The sequence below is a fragment of the Xiphophorus hellerii genome, chromosome 1, assembly GCF_003331165.1.
Source record: "Xiphophorus hellerii strain 12219 chromosome 1, Xiphophorus_hellerii-4.1, whole genome shotgun sequence".
Lineage (NCBI taxonomy): Eukaryota > Metazoa > Chordata > Actinopteri > Cyprinodontiformes > Poeciliidae > Xiphophorus > Xiphophorus hellerii.
In genome coordinates this window covers 31,438,080-31,456,269 of record NC_045672.1, presented here as the reverse complement: position 1 = coordinate 31,456,269, position 18,190 = coordinate 31,438,080, and the positions used below count along the sequence as shown (strand labels likewise).

The 18,190-nt window shown below is 36.4% G+C and overlaps 3 protein-coding genes across 3 annotated transcripts; all 3 read right to left on the bottom strand.

Moving 5' to 3' along the window:
- Positions 1-1,507: 1,507 nt before the first annotated feature.
- nppa (natriuretic peptide A) lies at positions 1,508-5,732 on the bottom strand. Its single transcript, XM_032566766.1, has 3 exons — positions 5,589-5,732; positions 2,855-3,107; positions 1,508-1,692 (listed from the first exon to the last, which is right to left on the bottom strand). Exons 1-3 carry the CDS (start codon positions 5,697-5,699, stop codon positions 1,688-1,690), a joined length of 369 nt encoding a protein of 122 aa, XP_032422657.1. The 5' UTR covers positions 5,700-5,732; the 3' UTR covers positions 1,508-1,687.
- Positions 5,733-7,454: 1,722 nt separating this feature from the next.
- On the bottom strand, positions 7,455-8,330 carry nppb (natriuretic peptide B). Its single transcript, XM_032566712.1, has 3 exons — positions 8,135-8,330; positions 7,769-8,054; positions 7,455-7,656 (listed from the first exon to the last, which is right to left on the bottom strand). The coding sequence occupies exons 1-3, from the start codon at positions 8,273-8,275 to the stop codon at positions 7,640-7,642; spliced, it is 444 nt and encodes a 147-aa protein (XP_032422603.1). The 5' UTR covers positions 8,276-8,330; the 3' UTR covers positions 7,455-7,639.
- Positions 8,331-15,714: 7,384 nt separating this feature from the next.
- nppal (natriuretic peptide A-like) lies at positions 15,715-17,465 on the bottom strand. Its single transcript, XM_032566755.1, has 3 exons — positions 17,021-17,465; positions 16,594-16,903; positions 15,715-15,923 (listed from the first exon to the last, which is right to left on the bottom strand). Exons 1-2 carry the CDS (start codon positions 17,099-17,101, stop codon positions 16,595-16,597), a joined length of 390 nt encoding a protein of 129 aa, XP_032422646.1. The 5' UTR covers positions 17,102-17,465; the 3' UTR covers positions 15,715-15,923; position 16,594.
- Between the last annotated feature and the right edge of the window lie 725 nt (positions 17,466-18,190).

Genomic DNA, 18,190 nt, shown 5'->3' with positions numbered 1-18,190 from the left:
GTCAGCTGATGAGGATAATAAAACTATGTTTGTAATATCTTATATCACATACAGTCATAAAAAATTAGAACATTCTTTAAAAACGTGTATTAATTTGGACATATGGAGATTTAATGTCAATTTTAACATTACTGAAAGATTTATGTAACGTAACTAAACCATTAAAGCTGAAATCATTTCCAAATATTCAATGAAGTGTAAAAGCAGAACAAGCCCCGCCCCCCAGCTCTTTGTGGAAATAAATCAGGACATTTATTTTGGCGGTACTGAAAGTTAAAGTGGTTTGATTGTTGTTTGTAAAGTTATAAACTAAAAAACTAACAGCAATAATTTGGGGTCATTTAGTCTGACATAACAGAATTTCATTTGTAAATGGCAATTTACAACTAAATATTTAATAAGCGAGCTAAATAAGCTAAATATTTAGTTTTTAAATTAAATATATACTATCTAAATTGTTGTAAATATTTGCAACTAAATATTTAGTTACTCAATATACAGTGGAGAAACTAAATATTTTTAGTTTTTATACTAAACATAGTTTACAAATTATTTTTGTTTGTAAACAATTGTAGCTAAATAAACTATTTAGTTAAAATTATTTAGTTTAGCTAGGTAAGCTAAATTACATATTAGATTATTTAGTTTTCTACTTAAATATTACAAAGCTTAAATTTGTCTTATTTAGCTTTTTAATTAAATATTTAGCTCACAAATTATTATTTAGTCTGTCATAACAGAATTTTATTTATAAATGTCACAGTTTCAAACTAAATATTTAATTGGCAACCTAAATATTTAGCTCCAAACTAAACATCCAGTTGTTCCGCTAAATCTTTAGTTTGAAGCTAAATATTTAATTAGTAAGAGAAATAATCTAAATATTTAGTTTGTATCCTTAATTAAACATGAGGAGAAATGAAACCATTTTTAAGGAAACTGTTTTCGTTGTTAGTTTAGTTTCAACAAAGCAACAAGAATACTTCCACATTTTATCAATAAATGCTTCTTACGCATTTATGATGAAAACAAAACAAAAAAAATTCTAAATGATTACACTAGTAAAACATTTTCATGGTGGGCATTTATAGATCTTACAAATAGATCTTACATGAACAATGTTTTTACTTTTGTATACATCATTAAAACTAATAAATTAAATTAAATGAAACTACAAAGGGCTACACAGTGGCGCAGTTGGTAGAGCTGTTGCCTTGCAGCAAGAAGGTCCTGGGTTTGATTCCCAGTCTGGGGTCTTTCTGCACGGAGTTTGCATGTTTGGGTTCTCTCTGGTTCTCTCTTCCTCCCACAGTCCAAAAACATGACTGTCTCTCTAAATTCTCCGAGTGTGTTTGGTTGTTTGTCCAGACTGGCGACCTGTCCAGGTGACCCGTCCAGGTGACCCGTCCAGGTGACCCCGCCTCTCGCCCAAAACGTTTGCTGGAGAGGCAGCAGCACCTCCCGACCCCTCCAGGGACCAGGGTGTTAGAAAATGGATGGATATATATAAGTTGTTTTTTTTCTTTTTACCTTTAATTTTATGTTTGTGTTAGAAAACGACACACAGAGTAAAAACGACACACCACTGGTGAACCGCTCATATTTACATGATCAATAATCAATTTTCACCGGAGCAGGATGACAGAATCATGGCTTCAGGCTCATAATAATCCAACTATCTGTCCGGCTACCCTGGAGGGAAAAACACAAACACAGAAAAATTATTTATGGATATTTGGGAGAGTATATAAACCTTTTAAGGGGAAGTTTTAGTTCCATTTTTGTTTTGAGGTTTTTAAGTATGGGGGTTCGTTCATAAAGTTACACAAAACTTAACATCAATATTTGGGATATTTACCTTCTCAAAAAATAAAAAGTAAATTTTTTAAAGTCATTTTATTTCCATGTTATTATTTAATTTATGAATGTCACCGTTTCAAACTAAATACTTAGTTAGCAAACTAAATATTTAGCTCCAAATTAAATATTTAGTTAGAAGCCAAATATATAGTGTACAAAATAAGCTAAACACTTAGATATTTAGATCCCAACTAAATATTTTTAATGAACAAGTTAACGACTTAGCTCTACAACAGTTAGCTCTGAGTTAGTTGAATATTTAGCTCTTAGCTAGCTAAATGTTTAGTTAGCTCTGAGCTAGCTAAATGTTTAGTTAGCTCTGAGCTAGCTAAATGTTTATTTAGCTCTGAGCTAACTGAAATGTTTAGTTAGCTCTGAGCTAGCTAAATGTTTAGTTAGCTCTGAGCTAGCTGAAATGTTGTACAAAAGAAGATGAAAACTAATCATGGTAATGAGGTCACATAAAGCTACAAATTTCATGTTTAATTTGAAGATAAATATTTAGTGTACAAAATAAATATTTATCTCCCAATTAAATATTTATTAGGAAGCTAAGCATTTAGTTGATAAGCTAAACATTTAATTTAACTAAATGTTCCGCTCCCAACAAATGTTTAGTAAGCAATTTAACTATGTAGCTCTTGTACAACATTTAGCTAGCTCAGAGTTAACTACATATTTAGTTAAACGTTGAGCTAAGTAAATAAAAAGTGACGGAGTAAACCAACTCATCCATTTTCTTGCTATATTTAGCAACATTTCAGACAAAAAATAAATTGGTATCGGCCAGAATCAGAACCGACAGGTCAGGTTTTTTAAAGATCGGTAATCGGCGATCGGCCACCTCAATTCACCTCGGTTCAAACTACGCTTTCAGGCCAGATTTGCTTAATTCTTGAATTAAAGTCAGGTGGCCACTGAAAATCCTTCAGAGGGCCCCGCATGGCCCCCGGGCCGCTCTTTGGACCCCCCTGACGTAGACCCTGTGTGGTACCTCTGCCGCTGTTGCATCCCAGGCCGCTGATGTTTCCTATCCGGTCCATGCGTGCGCCGAAGCAGCTGGAGGCCCGCTTCCTGAGGCTCAGCAGCAGGTCGTTCAGCCGGTTCCGCTGACTCGTCTCCGACGGCCGGTTCTGCTGCTCCGGGCTCCCGTCCCGGCTCGGTTCGGCTTCCCGGGTCGGCTCCTCGTAATCCAACTCCTCCTGAGCTCCGTCAGCCAGAGTCTCCTCGATCCGCTCCAGCAGCGACTGCACAGGTAAAAACGGCTCCAAGTTAATCTGATTCAGAGAAAAACGCTTCAAATTATGAGGCACAATCTACTATTTATGTTACAATAGTCAATAAATCAATTAATTCCTGCATTATTTGTAGCATTATATTACTAGAAAATGGTCTCAAAACAACAATATTGACCTTTATTTTATTGTCCAGTAACTTTTGTTATTGTGACAGGTCTAGAATCAATATAGATATTGCTAAAGAATAAATGTTTTAAAACAAATTTTATTGGGATTTTTGCTCCTGTGCGTAAACTAAATATCAATTTTCTGTCAAAGTGAAACATTTAAACAGTAACATAAATATCAGGTTTTCCAGCCTTGCAGATTTAATTTTTATTTTTGTGGAAGAAACTCAGGATGTTTTTTAGTCTGAAAAACTAACATCTTTATCTTTACCATCCAGAAAGACTGAAAATTAGAATAAATCGTCATTATTTACTTTTATTTCCATTATTTTTGTCATACTCAGCTTTTTTTCTTTACGCACATTATTTTTCCAGGCCATTTATTTATTTATTTTTTGTGGATGGTGACATCAGACATCCTTTGCACCAAGAAGCGTTATCTAAGGTCCTTCCTTTCAGCAGCGGTTAAACTCTAAACCCTCCCGTCTGTTATCTAAACAGTTTTAGATTTTATTGTTAGAAATTTCTTTTTACATTAATTGTACATTTTAGACTGTTTAGAACCTGAATATGTTGTTTTATTGTAACTGCAGTTTTTTCTTGTGAAAGTTTAATTTGCATAACCTGATTTTCTTTTTTGCATTTATTGCTGTTTTTATGTGAATCTGCATGCTTCTCTTTGCCTTTCATTTGCAGCTGACAAACATTAATTTCTGCAATGAGGGACAAAAATATCTTTCTGTTATATTCTTAAAAGAATTGAGCTTTCTTTTATTTTTCTTCACATTTCTGAGGAAAAGTTTTTGTGGTTTAAAGTAGTTCTGTCACAGTAACAAGCTATGCTTTATGTTAAATGTCCCAGAAATTATTGCAATAAACAATAATATTGTTTTTGGTTTTTTCAGACTATTTCAACCAAAGTTATGATAATGGCAAAAATAATAAGAACAAATTCTCATAAATCAATAAACTTTAAATTGTAATTAACACTGGAACCTGAACACATTTTAAATATCCAAAATGAATAAAAAAATAATAATAAAAGAAACAACAAATGAAATTAATTATGAGATCATTGTAAGCAAAAATGTCTTTAAAAATAATTGTTATTAAACACCAGACTGGAGAGTTTTATCATCCAGTTTTTGGTAGAAAGAGAGAAAAGAGAAATAAAGCAAATAGAAATAGAAACTGTTTTTAAAATGCATTTTCTAATATAGATATCCTATTATTATTTTTAATTTCTACATTACATTTCTACATACTACTTGTACATACAATGACTTATTCTTGAAGCAGATGTCACAGGAAGAAACTTTTGTCATCAATTCATCACAATAATAATAATTTTTGTGCAACCATTTAAAAACAACATTTACACTGTAAGGCCATAACTGGGTCGACGTTCTGGGTTAACCAACATGAACAGCAAAATGGCCGAATTTTACAAAATTACCTTTTTAATAGTTTAAATGATGCTACTGACAGTTTAAATATGAATATATATATATATTATTTTAACCCGATAGTCACAAGACCATAATGAATCCAATTCATCCATGTATGTTTTGCGTCATTAACTTAACTTATCAATAAGGACAGAAAATATCAGAGAAATATTTAAAAATGGAATAAAAATGTCACCTAAAAACAGGAAAAAAATCCAACATGGCTGCCTTAAGAAAACATTTGACTGATGAAGCCCGTTTCCATCTCACTTTTAGCTCCATCAAAGCGTAAACCAGGGGTGCCCAAAGTGTGGCTCAGGGGCCATTTGTGGCCCTTGGAGTGATTTTGGGCGGCCCCCCAAGAATAACACAAATTTAGCCTAGTGAGGGTAAAATTATTACCCTGATGAAAAATAATATTTTATGTTGTTTATGTTGTAATTATCTTACAGCAGAAAATATAAAGTAGAACACAAAGTAAACTGACTTTTTCTGAAAATCTGACTTTGCTGCTTTTATTTAATTTGTTAAGCTTTGCTAAATATAGCAAGTGTTTTGACAGAAAGTGACTCAGATCTTTTTCTTATAACTGAATAAATTTGTTCAATCAAGCCCAAAAGATTTGAAATTAAGTTTCTTTTACTACAGAAAATGTACTAAATGATTTTAAAGTTTTGGATTATTTCTAAAAAAAAAACCCCAACAAAATCAAACAACTTTACTGCTTGTTTTTATTTTAATGTTTCTATTTATTTAAATTTGGGTTGGGTGTTTTTTGACCCGTGAGTTCTATTGACTTGTCGGTTTTGACAAAAGGTTTGGACACCCCTGCCATAAACCCTCCACCCACAGTGACTCTGAGCTGGTTCTCCTACCTTTAACTGGTCCAGGTTACTGGGAAGCGAGGGCCGTCCCAGTGCGTGCCCAGTAACCAGACTGTGCTGCCAGAACAAGGCCAACGCAGTGAAAACCACCACCGTCTTCATGCTGTCCTGATGCCGAGGCTGAGCCTGCAGCCGGCGCCGGCCGAGGCTAAATACATGGCAACACACACACCTACACACCCCGATGCCACACACACACACACACACACACACACACACACCCACACACACACACACAGCAGACAGTCAACGTTGGCTCATCGTTTCATGGATCAAGTCAAGAGCATTCTGGCACCTCTGCATGATAAAGCAGCAAGTCAGATGTCTACTTCACTAGTGTCTGTGTGTTGAGAGGTGTGTGTGTTTGTATTCAGGTGTGTGGGTGTGTGTGTGTGTGTGTGGGGGGGGGTGTGGGGGGGTGTGTGTTTGTGTGTGTGTGTGTGAGCACCAACCAGCAGTGGGATGACTTCAGGAGTCCAGTTTGGCTCCCTTAGCTCAGGCGTGGTTTATTTTCAAAGCAGCACTCAGTGAAAATATTTAACACTTTTTGCTCTTCTGAGCATCAAAACTCCATATTGGGTAAAACTTGCAGCCTTAAAGGGACGGGATTCAATTTATCAATTGAAAATTAATTCATCCGGAAGATTCACACCTTCAGGACCATCACTACTTTTTATAACCCAGGAAAGAATAACAAATCGGTCTCATCATTGTTCTGCAGGACGACGCCTTACAAAGCAGCTTCCCAAACTTCTCCATCGTACCCCAAACAGCCTTGACCTCTGACCCTTACAAACATCAACTTTTAGAATGTTTTTATTCACTATTCAATAATTATTACATTCTTTTAGCGTCCATCCTAACCTGATAGCTTCTGATTTCAGATGGTAATGATTTCTGTGGCAGAACATTTTATTGACAAGATTTGTCCAAATCTTTTTCTCTTTTTATTTCAGTCGAGAACTTAATAAATCTGAAAACTGGTCGTCTGTCTTTTAATGAGGCAAACAAACAAAAAAAACTTTTAAAGTTTGGGATCTACTATAAGTTTCAACACAAATTTAAACTACTCTATTTGTCTAATTAAAGTATTGTTTATTATTGAGGAGGAAAAAAATAATTTTTTTGGCCTGCAGGTCCTTTTTATTTGATAATTTTGGCCCATGTGTGAAAAAGTTTTAATCCCAGCATTTCTGTTGAATTGTAGATGATTTTTAACAGAAAAGTTTCTGTTTTACTTTCCTAACGGTGTTGCAGCTCTTTGCTCTCCATGGTGCTGAAACAGCTTCAGCAAGTAAAAAAATCCTTCTTTATGTTCAGTGAAGCATTTTTATTACATTTACTATTTCCAACTAAATACATACTTTATGCTGAAAACAAAAAAAAAAAACCCTCATTATTAAAACTGGCAAAATTTAACTACTTCTGGGCCACACAATCAATTAAATTGAAAATATAAAAAATTATATTTTTTTCTTATTTTACAAGAAATCTGTTGCCTTATTAAAAGAAAAACAGTCAATTCCAGATTTTTGTGTTATCAGTCATTTCCTATTTTATTTATTTTATTTTAACCATTCTTGACTTGTTGTCCAAATAAAATAATTTCAAGGGCCACAAATGGACCCTGCGCCACACTTTGGACACCCTGAGATTAGGTGAGTCTGTCTTGGGGGGAAAAAAGAGTGTCTTCGGTCAGAGGCTTTTTCAAATTTGTTGTAATACAGACTGCTACAGGAGATCTTTCCTGCCAACAGCCATCACTGAGTTACAACATTTCATTTCCTTTTGAGATCAATAAAGTATTTTTGAATTGAATTGAAGCCTTGTGACGCTTTGACAAAAATAACACATTTCTGATGATGTAAACATTTATTAGACATTCAACAGTACAGAAGGAACAACATCACATCTATTTTCAATAAATATTCTTTAAATATTGGCGAGAGAAATAAACAGTAAATATTAGTCAATAAATAACATTTAAAAGGAAACAGGTTTTGGTACAGACTTTGGAGCAGCTTCAGTTGGACGGTAAGACTTCATCTTTGCTTTGGATCTGGAGAGAAGAAGAAAACAGATTCAGGTTCAGAAACAGATTGAGAGACAGAAACGGACTCGGTGTGAACGAGGAACAGTGTGTTCCTGCGGTTTTCTGCAGTGAAACTCACTGTATCTGCCAATCGTGTTGCAGCCCAAGGAACTCATGGAGCCTATCCTGTCCATGCGGCGCCCGAAGCAGCCGGAAGACCTCTTGGACGAGTCGTTGCGGACGCTCTTCAGGTTCTTGGCTGAGAGGAATTCTCTGATTTGCTCCTCGTCCGGGTCGGTTTGAGGCTGCCGCTCGCTGGACGTGTCCTCCATGTTGCTCCTGTTAGCACGGCCGTCGTCCTCAGAGACTCCTTCGTCCACCGCAGTCTGCTCTGAAATCGACTCCTCCAGTTTCTGAAGCAGCACCTGAAACAACCAGCATTGACCTTAGAAGCCTAATCCTCTCTAGTTTTGTGATTTTCTTAATTGGATCGTTGGATACTCACCTTCAGGATGTCCATATCGGCGTCAGTGAAGCCGGTGCTGACTGGGTAAGTGCTGCTGGGCTCCAGATTGAAGATGAGGAGCAAACCGCAGAGAGGAATGGAAGATAGAAACATATTTCTCTGAGAGATGCTGCTGTTCATATCTCCACTCGTTGGCCTTTGACTCGGCTGCTGTTCGGATGCTGGACTCCACCAGCTGCTCCTTTATACTCGAGCCTGACACTCCGAGGAATGCCAGGAATTTGAACTCAGGCTTTATGCATTCTTGACACCTGATTCTGATAACGAAAGCTGTCGGAAACGGCTCCTTATTAAGTAGCATATCTGAGATATCTGACAGCTGCTGCTTCCATATCCTACTTTGTTTCAGGAAGAAGTCCAACCCACAGTCCACTCAGGACTCAGATGTTGTCACTAGGCTACGGGAAGTTGTAAAATAATATGACAGAGTTGCTAAATCGAGGCGTCTACGTGGTAAAACAACATGCTGGTCATCAAATGGAGATAAGCAAATTCTTTTTTGGGGTTCAGACTGTGACCTCATTTCCTTCACTGCAAAAACACAAAACCTTGCCAAGTATTTTGGGTCTAGTTTCTGATGCAAATAGCTTAATACGCTTGAGATAAGACAAAACTAACTTACAAGTAACTTTTAAGTGAGATATTTTAACTTATTTTAAGTAATTCCTTAATAATTGGAAAAAAGTATTCGTTCCATTGACAGATTATTTCATGAGACATTTTTCCCATGTTATAAGTGACATAATCTGCCAGTAGAACTGGAACTTCTTCATCAAAATTAAGGAATTATTAACTTAAAACAAGCTCCTATTTCTTGCTGAAAAGTTGCTTCTATGTTAGTGTTGTCTTATTTCTATTCTAAGATATTTTCACTAAAAACTAGATAAAAAAAACCTTGGTAAGATTTTGTATTTTTTTCAGTGTTCAGAACCAAAAAAAACAAACATTTTTCCTCCCAGTGCTGATAACTGGACAAAAATGCTTCAAAATAAGCCAAATGATGGTGAATATGCAGTGAAAGTTACTATTTATTATTACTTTTTGCTATGTTTTGACTATTAGATCAGAGTAATAAAACACAGGAATGTTTGGTATGATAGATATGCATGTTTTACCTGTAGAACTTGTTGTCAAATAGCTAAATATAGACCAGAAACCATGTGGTCATGAGTTTCCTATGATGGTGGACCTATTTAGCGCTGCAGCCGACTAAAATAGACTCATCTGCTCTGTTGTTTTTCCATAAATATCATTTTAACAAAAAGGAATTTCATATATCAAAAATACGCAATGTAATAACGGTTCTGTCCTTAATTACACAGCACTGAAAGAGTAACTGAAAATTAAATTAATAATTTCCTACAAAAGAAAGTGTAAGGTACAACACAAAGTCTTTTTTTAAATTACTACATACTATTTTGCATTTCAGTTATTTTTTTACAGTAAATATGTTTATCCCGTGACTTTTACTCAGAATAACAAATAAATTCACATGAGAGTCCCAACTCTCATTTGCTATAATTCAGAAACGATTGAAAATGTCCCCAAATCGAAAAGAAAAAAAAAGCTTATTTATCTTTGATTACAAACACAAAATAAAATTCACCAACTGACATCAGCACGAACATAAACAATATTCTACAAGTAAAACGGGACACGTAACAATTATGCCGTTATTAAAGGCACATTGTCATTTTTGTCGTGGATTAATCAAAAGAGCGTCTCGGCCTCCATCTTGGAGATTCCCAGGCCATGGTGACGTCATAACGCTGTTGTCCATGGTGATGTCATAACGCTGTTGTACGGTAGGTGGCGGTATTCAGCTTGAAGTTGTTTACGATCCGCCATTACAGAAAACAAGAAGAAGACCGAGAGCGATTTGACGCGTCCGTCCTCGTTCAGGGAAAACATTTGGACTCTTTTTGTTTTTTGTTTTTTAAGGAAGTGCTTGAAAGACGGAGCTTTCCGAGTTTCACCGTGTTCAAGGTTTGGAAAATGAAGATGGCGCAGTTACGGAACACCGCGAACATGGAGCACAGCGACAACGGAGCTTTTAATGAGGTAGGCCGTTCCTTCCGGTACAGAGCGCTGCCCGGAGGGGGAGAGTAGATTAAGCTGAACATGGGTTAATATTTGAAACTTAATTAATGCAAAAATGGACACATCAATGTTTTTGTCATTCTGCCTCGCAAAACAGACTGCAGTATCATGAGATTCCTTTGCACACATATCGATTGAAGCAGGAATCATAATGAATAACCGTTTTCAATCAAAAATCGATTTTGAATTGAATTGTGGCAACAAAAATTGGAATCAAATTTAGAGACGGTAAAAGAATTCCTACTCAAAAGCAGACTTTGGTGATTAAATCTACTTTAATTAATTTATTAAACTTGGTTGAATATAACAAACGTTTTCAGAGAAGTTGTGAACCAAAACCTGTTTTTATTGCTGAGAAGAGACATTTTCCTGTTTTTATATTTTTCTAAAATTTTCAATAAGAAAAAAATCTGTTTAAGTTTTGGATGTACCGTTGTTTACAAAATTTGACTTTTTAAAATTAAAGTATTACTTAGTGTCAAGAAAACTGGCATAAGGGTATGAGATCTTTCCAGGCACACGCAGAAAAAGGTGCATAATGGCTTGGAAGAAACAAAGTAATCTTGTAGTTTGATTAAAAGTTAATTAAGTTGAATAAGTCTGAATAATATGAGTATAAGCAATCACTCAATAACTTTCTGCAAAGAATTTTTTGATTAATGATCTGTGATGATTTACCTATGAAATGATTATGTTAATGATTAACAATAAGGAAAAGATGTGATTTATTGTCAATGAATATGAAGTTGTAATCATTTGAAATCAATTCAAACAGGTTGAATGTGTTTAATGAGTTATAATAAATAATAGTGAGTTATAGGAAAAGAGAGGAATGCAGTACAGCCCTGAAACAGGAAATGTCGCAAGCAGTTCTGAACAGATGGCCAAAGCGCACAGGATGGGTGGTGCGGTGAGTTTGGCTGGGGCAACGGAAAAAGAGGAAGTACGGGAACTTCCACTATGGTCAGCAAAAACAGGTTGGGAAATGTAGGGACTTTTTCATGAGAAACAGCAGATGTGAAGCAAGTCACGTAGACCAAACCTCCCCATACACACACATGGTGGAGAGAGGCATAAAAAGGGGCTGAAAAGAGGAACCAGCTGTTCCCAGTCCGGCGGCGCAGAAGGAGAGACAACTCAAAGAGGAGCAGATTGAGCTACGGACCGCACTTCAGAACCACGGGGAAGCTCGGACTTCACACCGCTAAGAAAGGACTGGGTCCCATCGCCCCATCTCTGGTTCTTTATTCGACTGTTGGTCTCGTCTCAACCCAGCAATTTCAAACTCTGCAACAAGACTTGGAGGAAGGACAAAGGTCCCTCAGGGATAAAGAAAGGGGTTTTGCAAAAGGATTCAGACCCTTTCTGCTTTGCTTCCTTCCTGAGGAGGGTTTTTCCACACCAGGCAAAGACCTCAACCAAGGACGCAAGAAATTCCTGTTGCCAAAAGATCCACCATCTTCTGGGTATGAGTTGAATCTGCTCATTGAAATTCCATTTCAGAACGTGCGACTTAAAAGTTAGGGAAAGGAGATAGGGTAGTATGATTGTACATGTAAATCTTATTACACTGTTTTTGAACTATTTACAATTGATTAGTGATTTGTATGTCGCATATCCCTGCTTAAGCTTGCTTAATAAATTTATACTATAAAATTCTAATGAGGTTGGTGGACATTGGAATTAATAGAGTCATTTAATCTTTGTCCAGTTCTTTTAATCAAGGTAAAACTAATGTACATGATTCCAGTAAATAGGAGGCTTCATAATTTCCTTTGGTGAGAGTAAATAATGACCCTGGGACTTACATCTAAGTCACTAAACATAATCTAGCCGGTTCCAAGTGCAAGTTATGATTTAGAAAGTGGGCTACCGTTAACAGAAGTGGTTATTGGAATTATGCAGCTGCGAGGGCTACTCAGCTGATTGTTTCTTAACTGTAAAGGGTCATAACTTCTGGATTGGAGGTAGTTAGAGCTAGACGAATCACTTTCGCCACCAGTTTAAATAGATTATCTCTTATAGAGTACTTTTAGGGTAATACCCAGGTCTCAGAGATTTTCCGGACCTGTTAGACGGAGAACTGGTCAGTAGGCAGCCCTGTGAAGTTGTGAGGAGAGGGCGGGGCTGACTATTGCAGGATAACCTTCATTAGTTTATTGCATAGCTGTTTTCTTTTTTGGTCTATCAGAAACTGATAGAAATGATGTCAGTCTTGGTCACAGCCACCTGACTGAAGGTAAATCAGTGAAACGTCCTGAAGAACTATTCTAAAAAGCAAGCAAATCCAGATTTGATTTATTAGACTATTTTAAACACTACTTTAAAAATTAAAACCTTTTCAAGAAGAGCACACATAGTTAGAGGTTAAAGTTGTGCTTTGGTCCGTGCTTGCCGCTTTACCTTGGCCACACGTCATAGTCTATGTTTTGGTAACAGATTCACCAAACTGGTACTTTTCCTGCGTACATGGACTCATGACTGCAGGCACATATTAAACATCAATGACACAGCAACACAGACCTCTGTCATGTGTTTGGTGACTCCAGCAGTAAGAGCAAAATTGTTTCTGAGGATTTATCTGTAATATTTAGGATTCGAACAAAGACAACTGAAATCTATTGGCTGAAATCATTGTATACAGAAAGTACACCCCACTTCTACTTCTAGGTCGTATGCATCAGGATGTAGTAAAGTATTAAGGTGTTTACCATGAGCAAAGAGCAAAAACGACCCAGAAATTTCACAATTTATTAAAGTAAAGTTGGCAGTAGTTGTTTTCTATCCGACCGTCTCTGTGCTGGAATCTAGATTCTTCTTTCCAACATTTCTTCAATTCATCGAGGTTTAGAGCGGTTTGATTCAGCATAATTTTCTGAAAGTCCCACCACAAAATTTTAATTTGGTTGATGTCTGGACTTTGACTAGGCCATTGTTTTCTTTTTGAGATCCTATTGTAGTTTTACTGTTGTGTTCTGGTTCGGAACCAGTTTGGAGCCAAGCTTCAGCTGTTGGACTGATGGCTTCACGTTTGATGCTAAAGTATTTTGGTATGCAGACTCATTGACTGTGATATCTCAGGTTCTTTGGCTGCATAGCAACACCATATCATCAACCCTCCACTTCTGTGCTTCACACCTGTTAGGAGGTGTTTATGCTGATGTGCTTTGTTGAGATTTTTCTTAAAATTGAGTCATGCATTGGCGTTAAGTAACTTTATTTTGGTCTAATTTTTCCAAGAGACTTTGTTCAAGAAGTCTTGTTTGTTTAGCATTGATCTGACTTTGTAGAGAAGTTGCTGAGATGTTCACTCCTTGGAAGATTAGCATCTATCTACAGTGTGGAATCACAGATTTGGGTGTATAATTATGAAAAATTTTAATTTTGCAAGTTTTTGTCCTTCCATTTGAGTCTCTACTGCTTCTAAAACCAGCCAAGATCTTAAAACAACCCACCCAGATGTTTTTTGATGTCTGGAAATGAGTCGTTTCAAAAACCTTCTGAATGTAACATCACAAATCAGCAGAAACCACCCGTTACCTAGCAACCCCAGCTCTAGCCTGTTTGGTCAGCTGGTTTTCCTGCTGTATGCACTGTACAATGGCTGCTGGAAAAGACAAGAGTTTTATTGTTGACTTACCATCCAGAAACCACTTTCTGCATTCTTATTGATTGTGCAGGAGGTTCCACTTCTGCTTTTCAAAGATGTACGGTTGTATCGCACATCTGTTTGCATCCTTCTTCATGTTCCAGTGTAAACGTTGTAAACCAGATATTTACATACACCAAATAAAAAGACACATCTACCATTTTTTCTTAGTGTTTTTCACGTTTCTCACAGAAATGTTCCCTGGTCTTTTGGGAACATGTTTTCCCTGTAAGATTCATACACTTTCTGTTTCCAAATATTCCCCTGGATTCATACATTTATTTGTCTGTATGTAAACATCCAACCACCTCTAAACGCTGCACCGATTTACTCCAACCATTCATTTGCAGCAGCTCATGTTATTTTTTGAAGTCTGTTCAGATCAATGTTCAACCGCTACTTCAGTTACTTCTTCATGATGAGTGAGAAATACAGTTTTAATGTGGAATGGTTCTCACTTCGCACTTTAAACCTTTTTCTGGTTGCATTTTAAAACTTTGTTGTAAGTCGAAATAAGCTTCACTACAGTCGGCTGACAGTCGCTGGTCATGGAACGAAGAAAGCTCAGTCATCAACTAAGTTGTAAAATAATTTTAAACAACAAACTGTTTAATCTTGAACTGTTATCTGGAACTTTTTTGGTAATAAAAAACTAAAATAATATTCACTAATGCTTTTTTTCTAACATCAATGAGTTGATGCTTGTGAAATAATTTATAAAAACCTGTGAAACCTTTATTCAGTTTTCAAAGTCATGCTTTTATTATGCTATGCTCTACTTTAAAAATATCCGTTTCAAACTAAATATTTCATTTGCAAGCCACATGTTTAGTTTGTAATTAAATATTTAGCTCCAAACTTAAATAAGAAGCTAAATACTTTGGATCTAAATATTTAGTTTGTGTCAGATCAGACTGGATTCGTTCTCTCAGCCTGCAGTTAGTCACTAACACTAAACCTGTTAAAGAGAAGATGTTCCTTTCCACTGTTGCTTGCTTAGTAGCAATTGCTACAGTCATAAACTTAATTCTAACAGCTGAAGTTAAAATGTTTGCAAAATATATTATTCATGTTTCTTCTGTCAGTCTGATGCTAAATTTATTAGAAATTATTTTAATATTTTACCTGCAGTTGGTGTGAATTCAGGAATGAAGCAAAGTAGCGACATTAGGTAGTTAAGGAATATTACAGATTACATTGTTAGATATCTGCTAATTAATGCTAATAATCAATTAACGTCACAAACATCGCATCAATTCCAAAACTACAGCTGTCTTTAAAATAGTTAATTATTGAGAAAACTACTGGATTTCCTTTCTCCTGCCTACATTAAACAAAACAAATATTACTAACCTCTGCTTCTGCCATTTAACATCAACAAATGTTAACATCTTCATATTTTAGATGTTTAGTCAGGCTTTGATTTGGAATATTCTTATCCACTAATATGTGTTGATTTTAATTTTTGTAGTTATTTGCTCTTTTTTAATGAATCTGATCAAAAATAGAAACTATGAGAGTAGTTATCATCACCTGTACCAACTAAACAGAGCGTTTATTATTTCTCTGTTATTATATTTCAGTCTGTCACGTTAGTAACTGACATGAAGGTTCGTCTTTCATAATCGGGTTCATTTTGGATTATTTCTGGTTTGTTATGTTGTCAGTGTGATCAGAGTCTCCCTCAGCTTCAGATGAGTTAATAAGATCTGATGATTATTAAAATAAATCTAATTAAAACTCTTTATTTGTGCCGAGTCCTGCATAATGCTGCATATAGCTGTCCCCACAAATAACCAACGAATCAACATTTATATGCAAAATAATTATTTTACTCCAATACAGAATATCACAAGGCAACTTGACTGTATCCAATAGAAAGATAAATAATAAATACACAAACAATAAATTAGAATTCAGCAGCTTTCATTTTAGAAAACACAATGAAAGGGAATAAATCTGTGTTGGGTGAGAGCAGTAACTGCTGCGGCGTTCTGCAACGTCTCCGGGAGAACGGACCTGTCGACACAAAAACACTTTAAAAACAGAACGGACACAAACAAAGCTTCAAATTTAACTTTTCCAAACTCAAAAAAAAAAAAAACAGTCAAGCTTGCAACCTTGTACTTTGCAGGATTGTGTCTAAACCTATAAATATATGTCGAATAAACCTATGGAGAAAGTTAAAAACAAACTGTAATTATGTTATAAATCAATTAATCGCTTGTTAAATTAAAACAAACTCAATAATTTAGATTTGCATGATTTATAGTTTTTCTCTTTTTCTGCCTAAGACAGGTTAATAAAAGGTTCAGTCTGGTGTTTTTGAAGGACAATTTAGTTTACAGATACTTCATAATTCATTTTATTGGTTGTTTTATTTATTTTGGATATGTAAAATGTCTTGTAGTTCCAGTGTTAAATGGTCATTAGAATTTAAAGTTCATTGATCTTTGACAATCTGTTCTTGTGTTATGGTGGCAGCATTATATTACTTGAAAATGGTCTCAAAATAATATTGTCGTTTATCAGAATAACTTCTGGAACAATTTATCTTTCAGCAGAATGTTGTTATAGTGACAGACCTGCTATTATGTAATATAATTATGATGCATTTTTGAAACTGCAGGATATATGTTGTGATTTTTTTTTTAAAAAAGATGAAAGAAATTTCATGCCGGTTTCGTACCTCAGCATCCCAGTCCGCTGAAGGAGCCGATCCGCTCCAGGCGGACCCCGAAGCAGCTCCTCAAACCGCCTTTCTTGTATCGACTCCACGAACGCTTGGAGGTGGTCATGATGTCTTTGAGGAAACGCGCCAGCACGTCGTCTTTGGCCAGCGGCGCGGCGCTGCGGCGGTCGACGGTGCTCCACGGCTCCCGCTGCCCCACAGCGCCAAGCACAGACCTGTCTGAGCCGAAGTCGCTCTCCTCCACCTGCGCCTCCTCAGAGGAGAGGGGAAAGTTGATGATTTCATTCTCCAAAAGCTGCTGCAAACTCTGGGAAAAAGGAAACGGCCTTAAAATGAGTGATTTCTGCAAGCAAACAAGTCAGCAACACTGATTTAATTTGTTGGACACATCGGTCGGGATGATATCCACTCCAGCTGAACTTACCTGTATGTCAGAAATGGGTTTAGCTCCTATGAAATTAATGAACAGCAGAGAAAAACAGCAAACTGAGAAATTTGGCTGCATTTTCTTCTTCCTGTGGCGGTTTTCAGTCGTTCCTGTCTGTGATGACTCTCGTTGCTGCTGCCGCTCTCCTCTGGGTCTCCGGCGCTGCAGGTGCCGCCTTTATACCGACCTGATTTCGTCACCATGCGATCCGGAGGAAAATTAATGAGGTGTGACTAATGGTGCTGCATGCTGGAGCCTAACCTGACTCTCGGAGGTGTTCGGTCTCTCTGAAGCTGCCACAACGTGACTGAAGACTCTGGCTCTCCACTCTGTGAGGGTCACAGCTGCACATTAGCTGCTGAACTTAAACTGGACTCTGAGAGATGAAGGTCCCACTGTCACACACATTATTAATTTGCTCCTCTTTTTGCTGTTTCGGTTAGTTTGTTTATATGATATTTTAGTGGAGCACTTCCTGTTTGTGTTTAACTGTTCAGAGATCATTTTCCACATAATGCATGCAGCTATACCAGCTAGCTCTTGATCTCTGTTTAGACCACACACACATTTTTATTACAAATAAACAGTAAACATGGGTTGCATAAATACTCACAAAATTTTATAATTAAAATGGACATTTTTACGTTTTTTCTTTCCTTGTAATGCCACATCATTTTCAGAATATGTTGTCTATACATTAGGTGGACAAACTTCAAGAAAGAAATAAACTTAAGTAAATAATGCAATAAAGTGGAGGGCACACTTATGCTAATCAGCTAATGGTAGCACAAATTTTTCATCCAGCATTTCAACTAACTTTGAAGACATTTAGCTCTCTCAGCTTCCTCCAAATTAATTTTTTCAGATAAATCCTAAGGCACTCAGTTAAGTGGCTGTTTTGTAAACTTTCAGTTGAAAAATGTTTGACATCTTTGTTGAAGTTTTGGTTTTCTACTGTTAAAAATCATTTAAGCAGTTAGATGTTTATATTCATGCTCTTATTTTGAAGACTGTTTACAAAGCACTTGCATTTCCTCTCACTTTTTCCACCAGTGATCCCCTGATGCAGCAAACGACCTTTATTCTGTACCCAGAATGCATCGCTGTTCTACAGCAAACAGTTAAGATTAAGAAGTGATCTCTGCGGCTGCTATTAGCTAAGCTAAC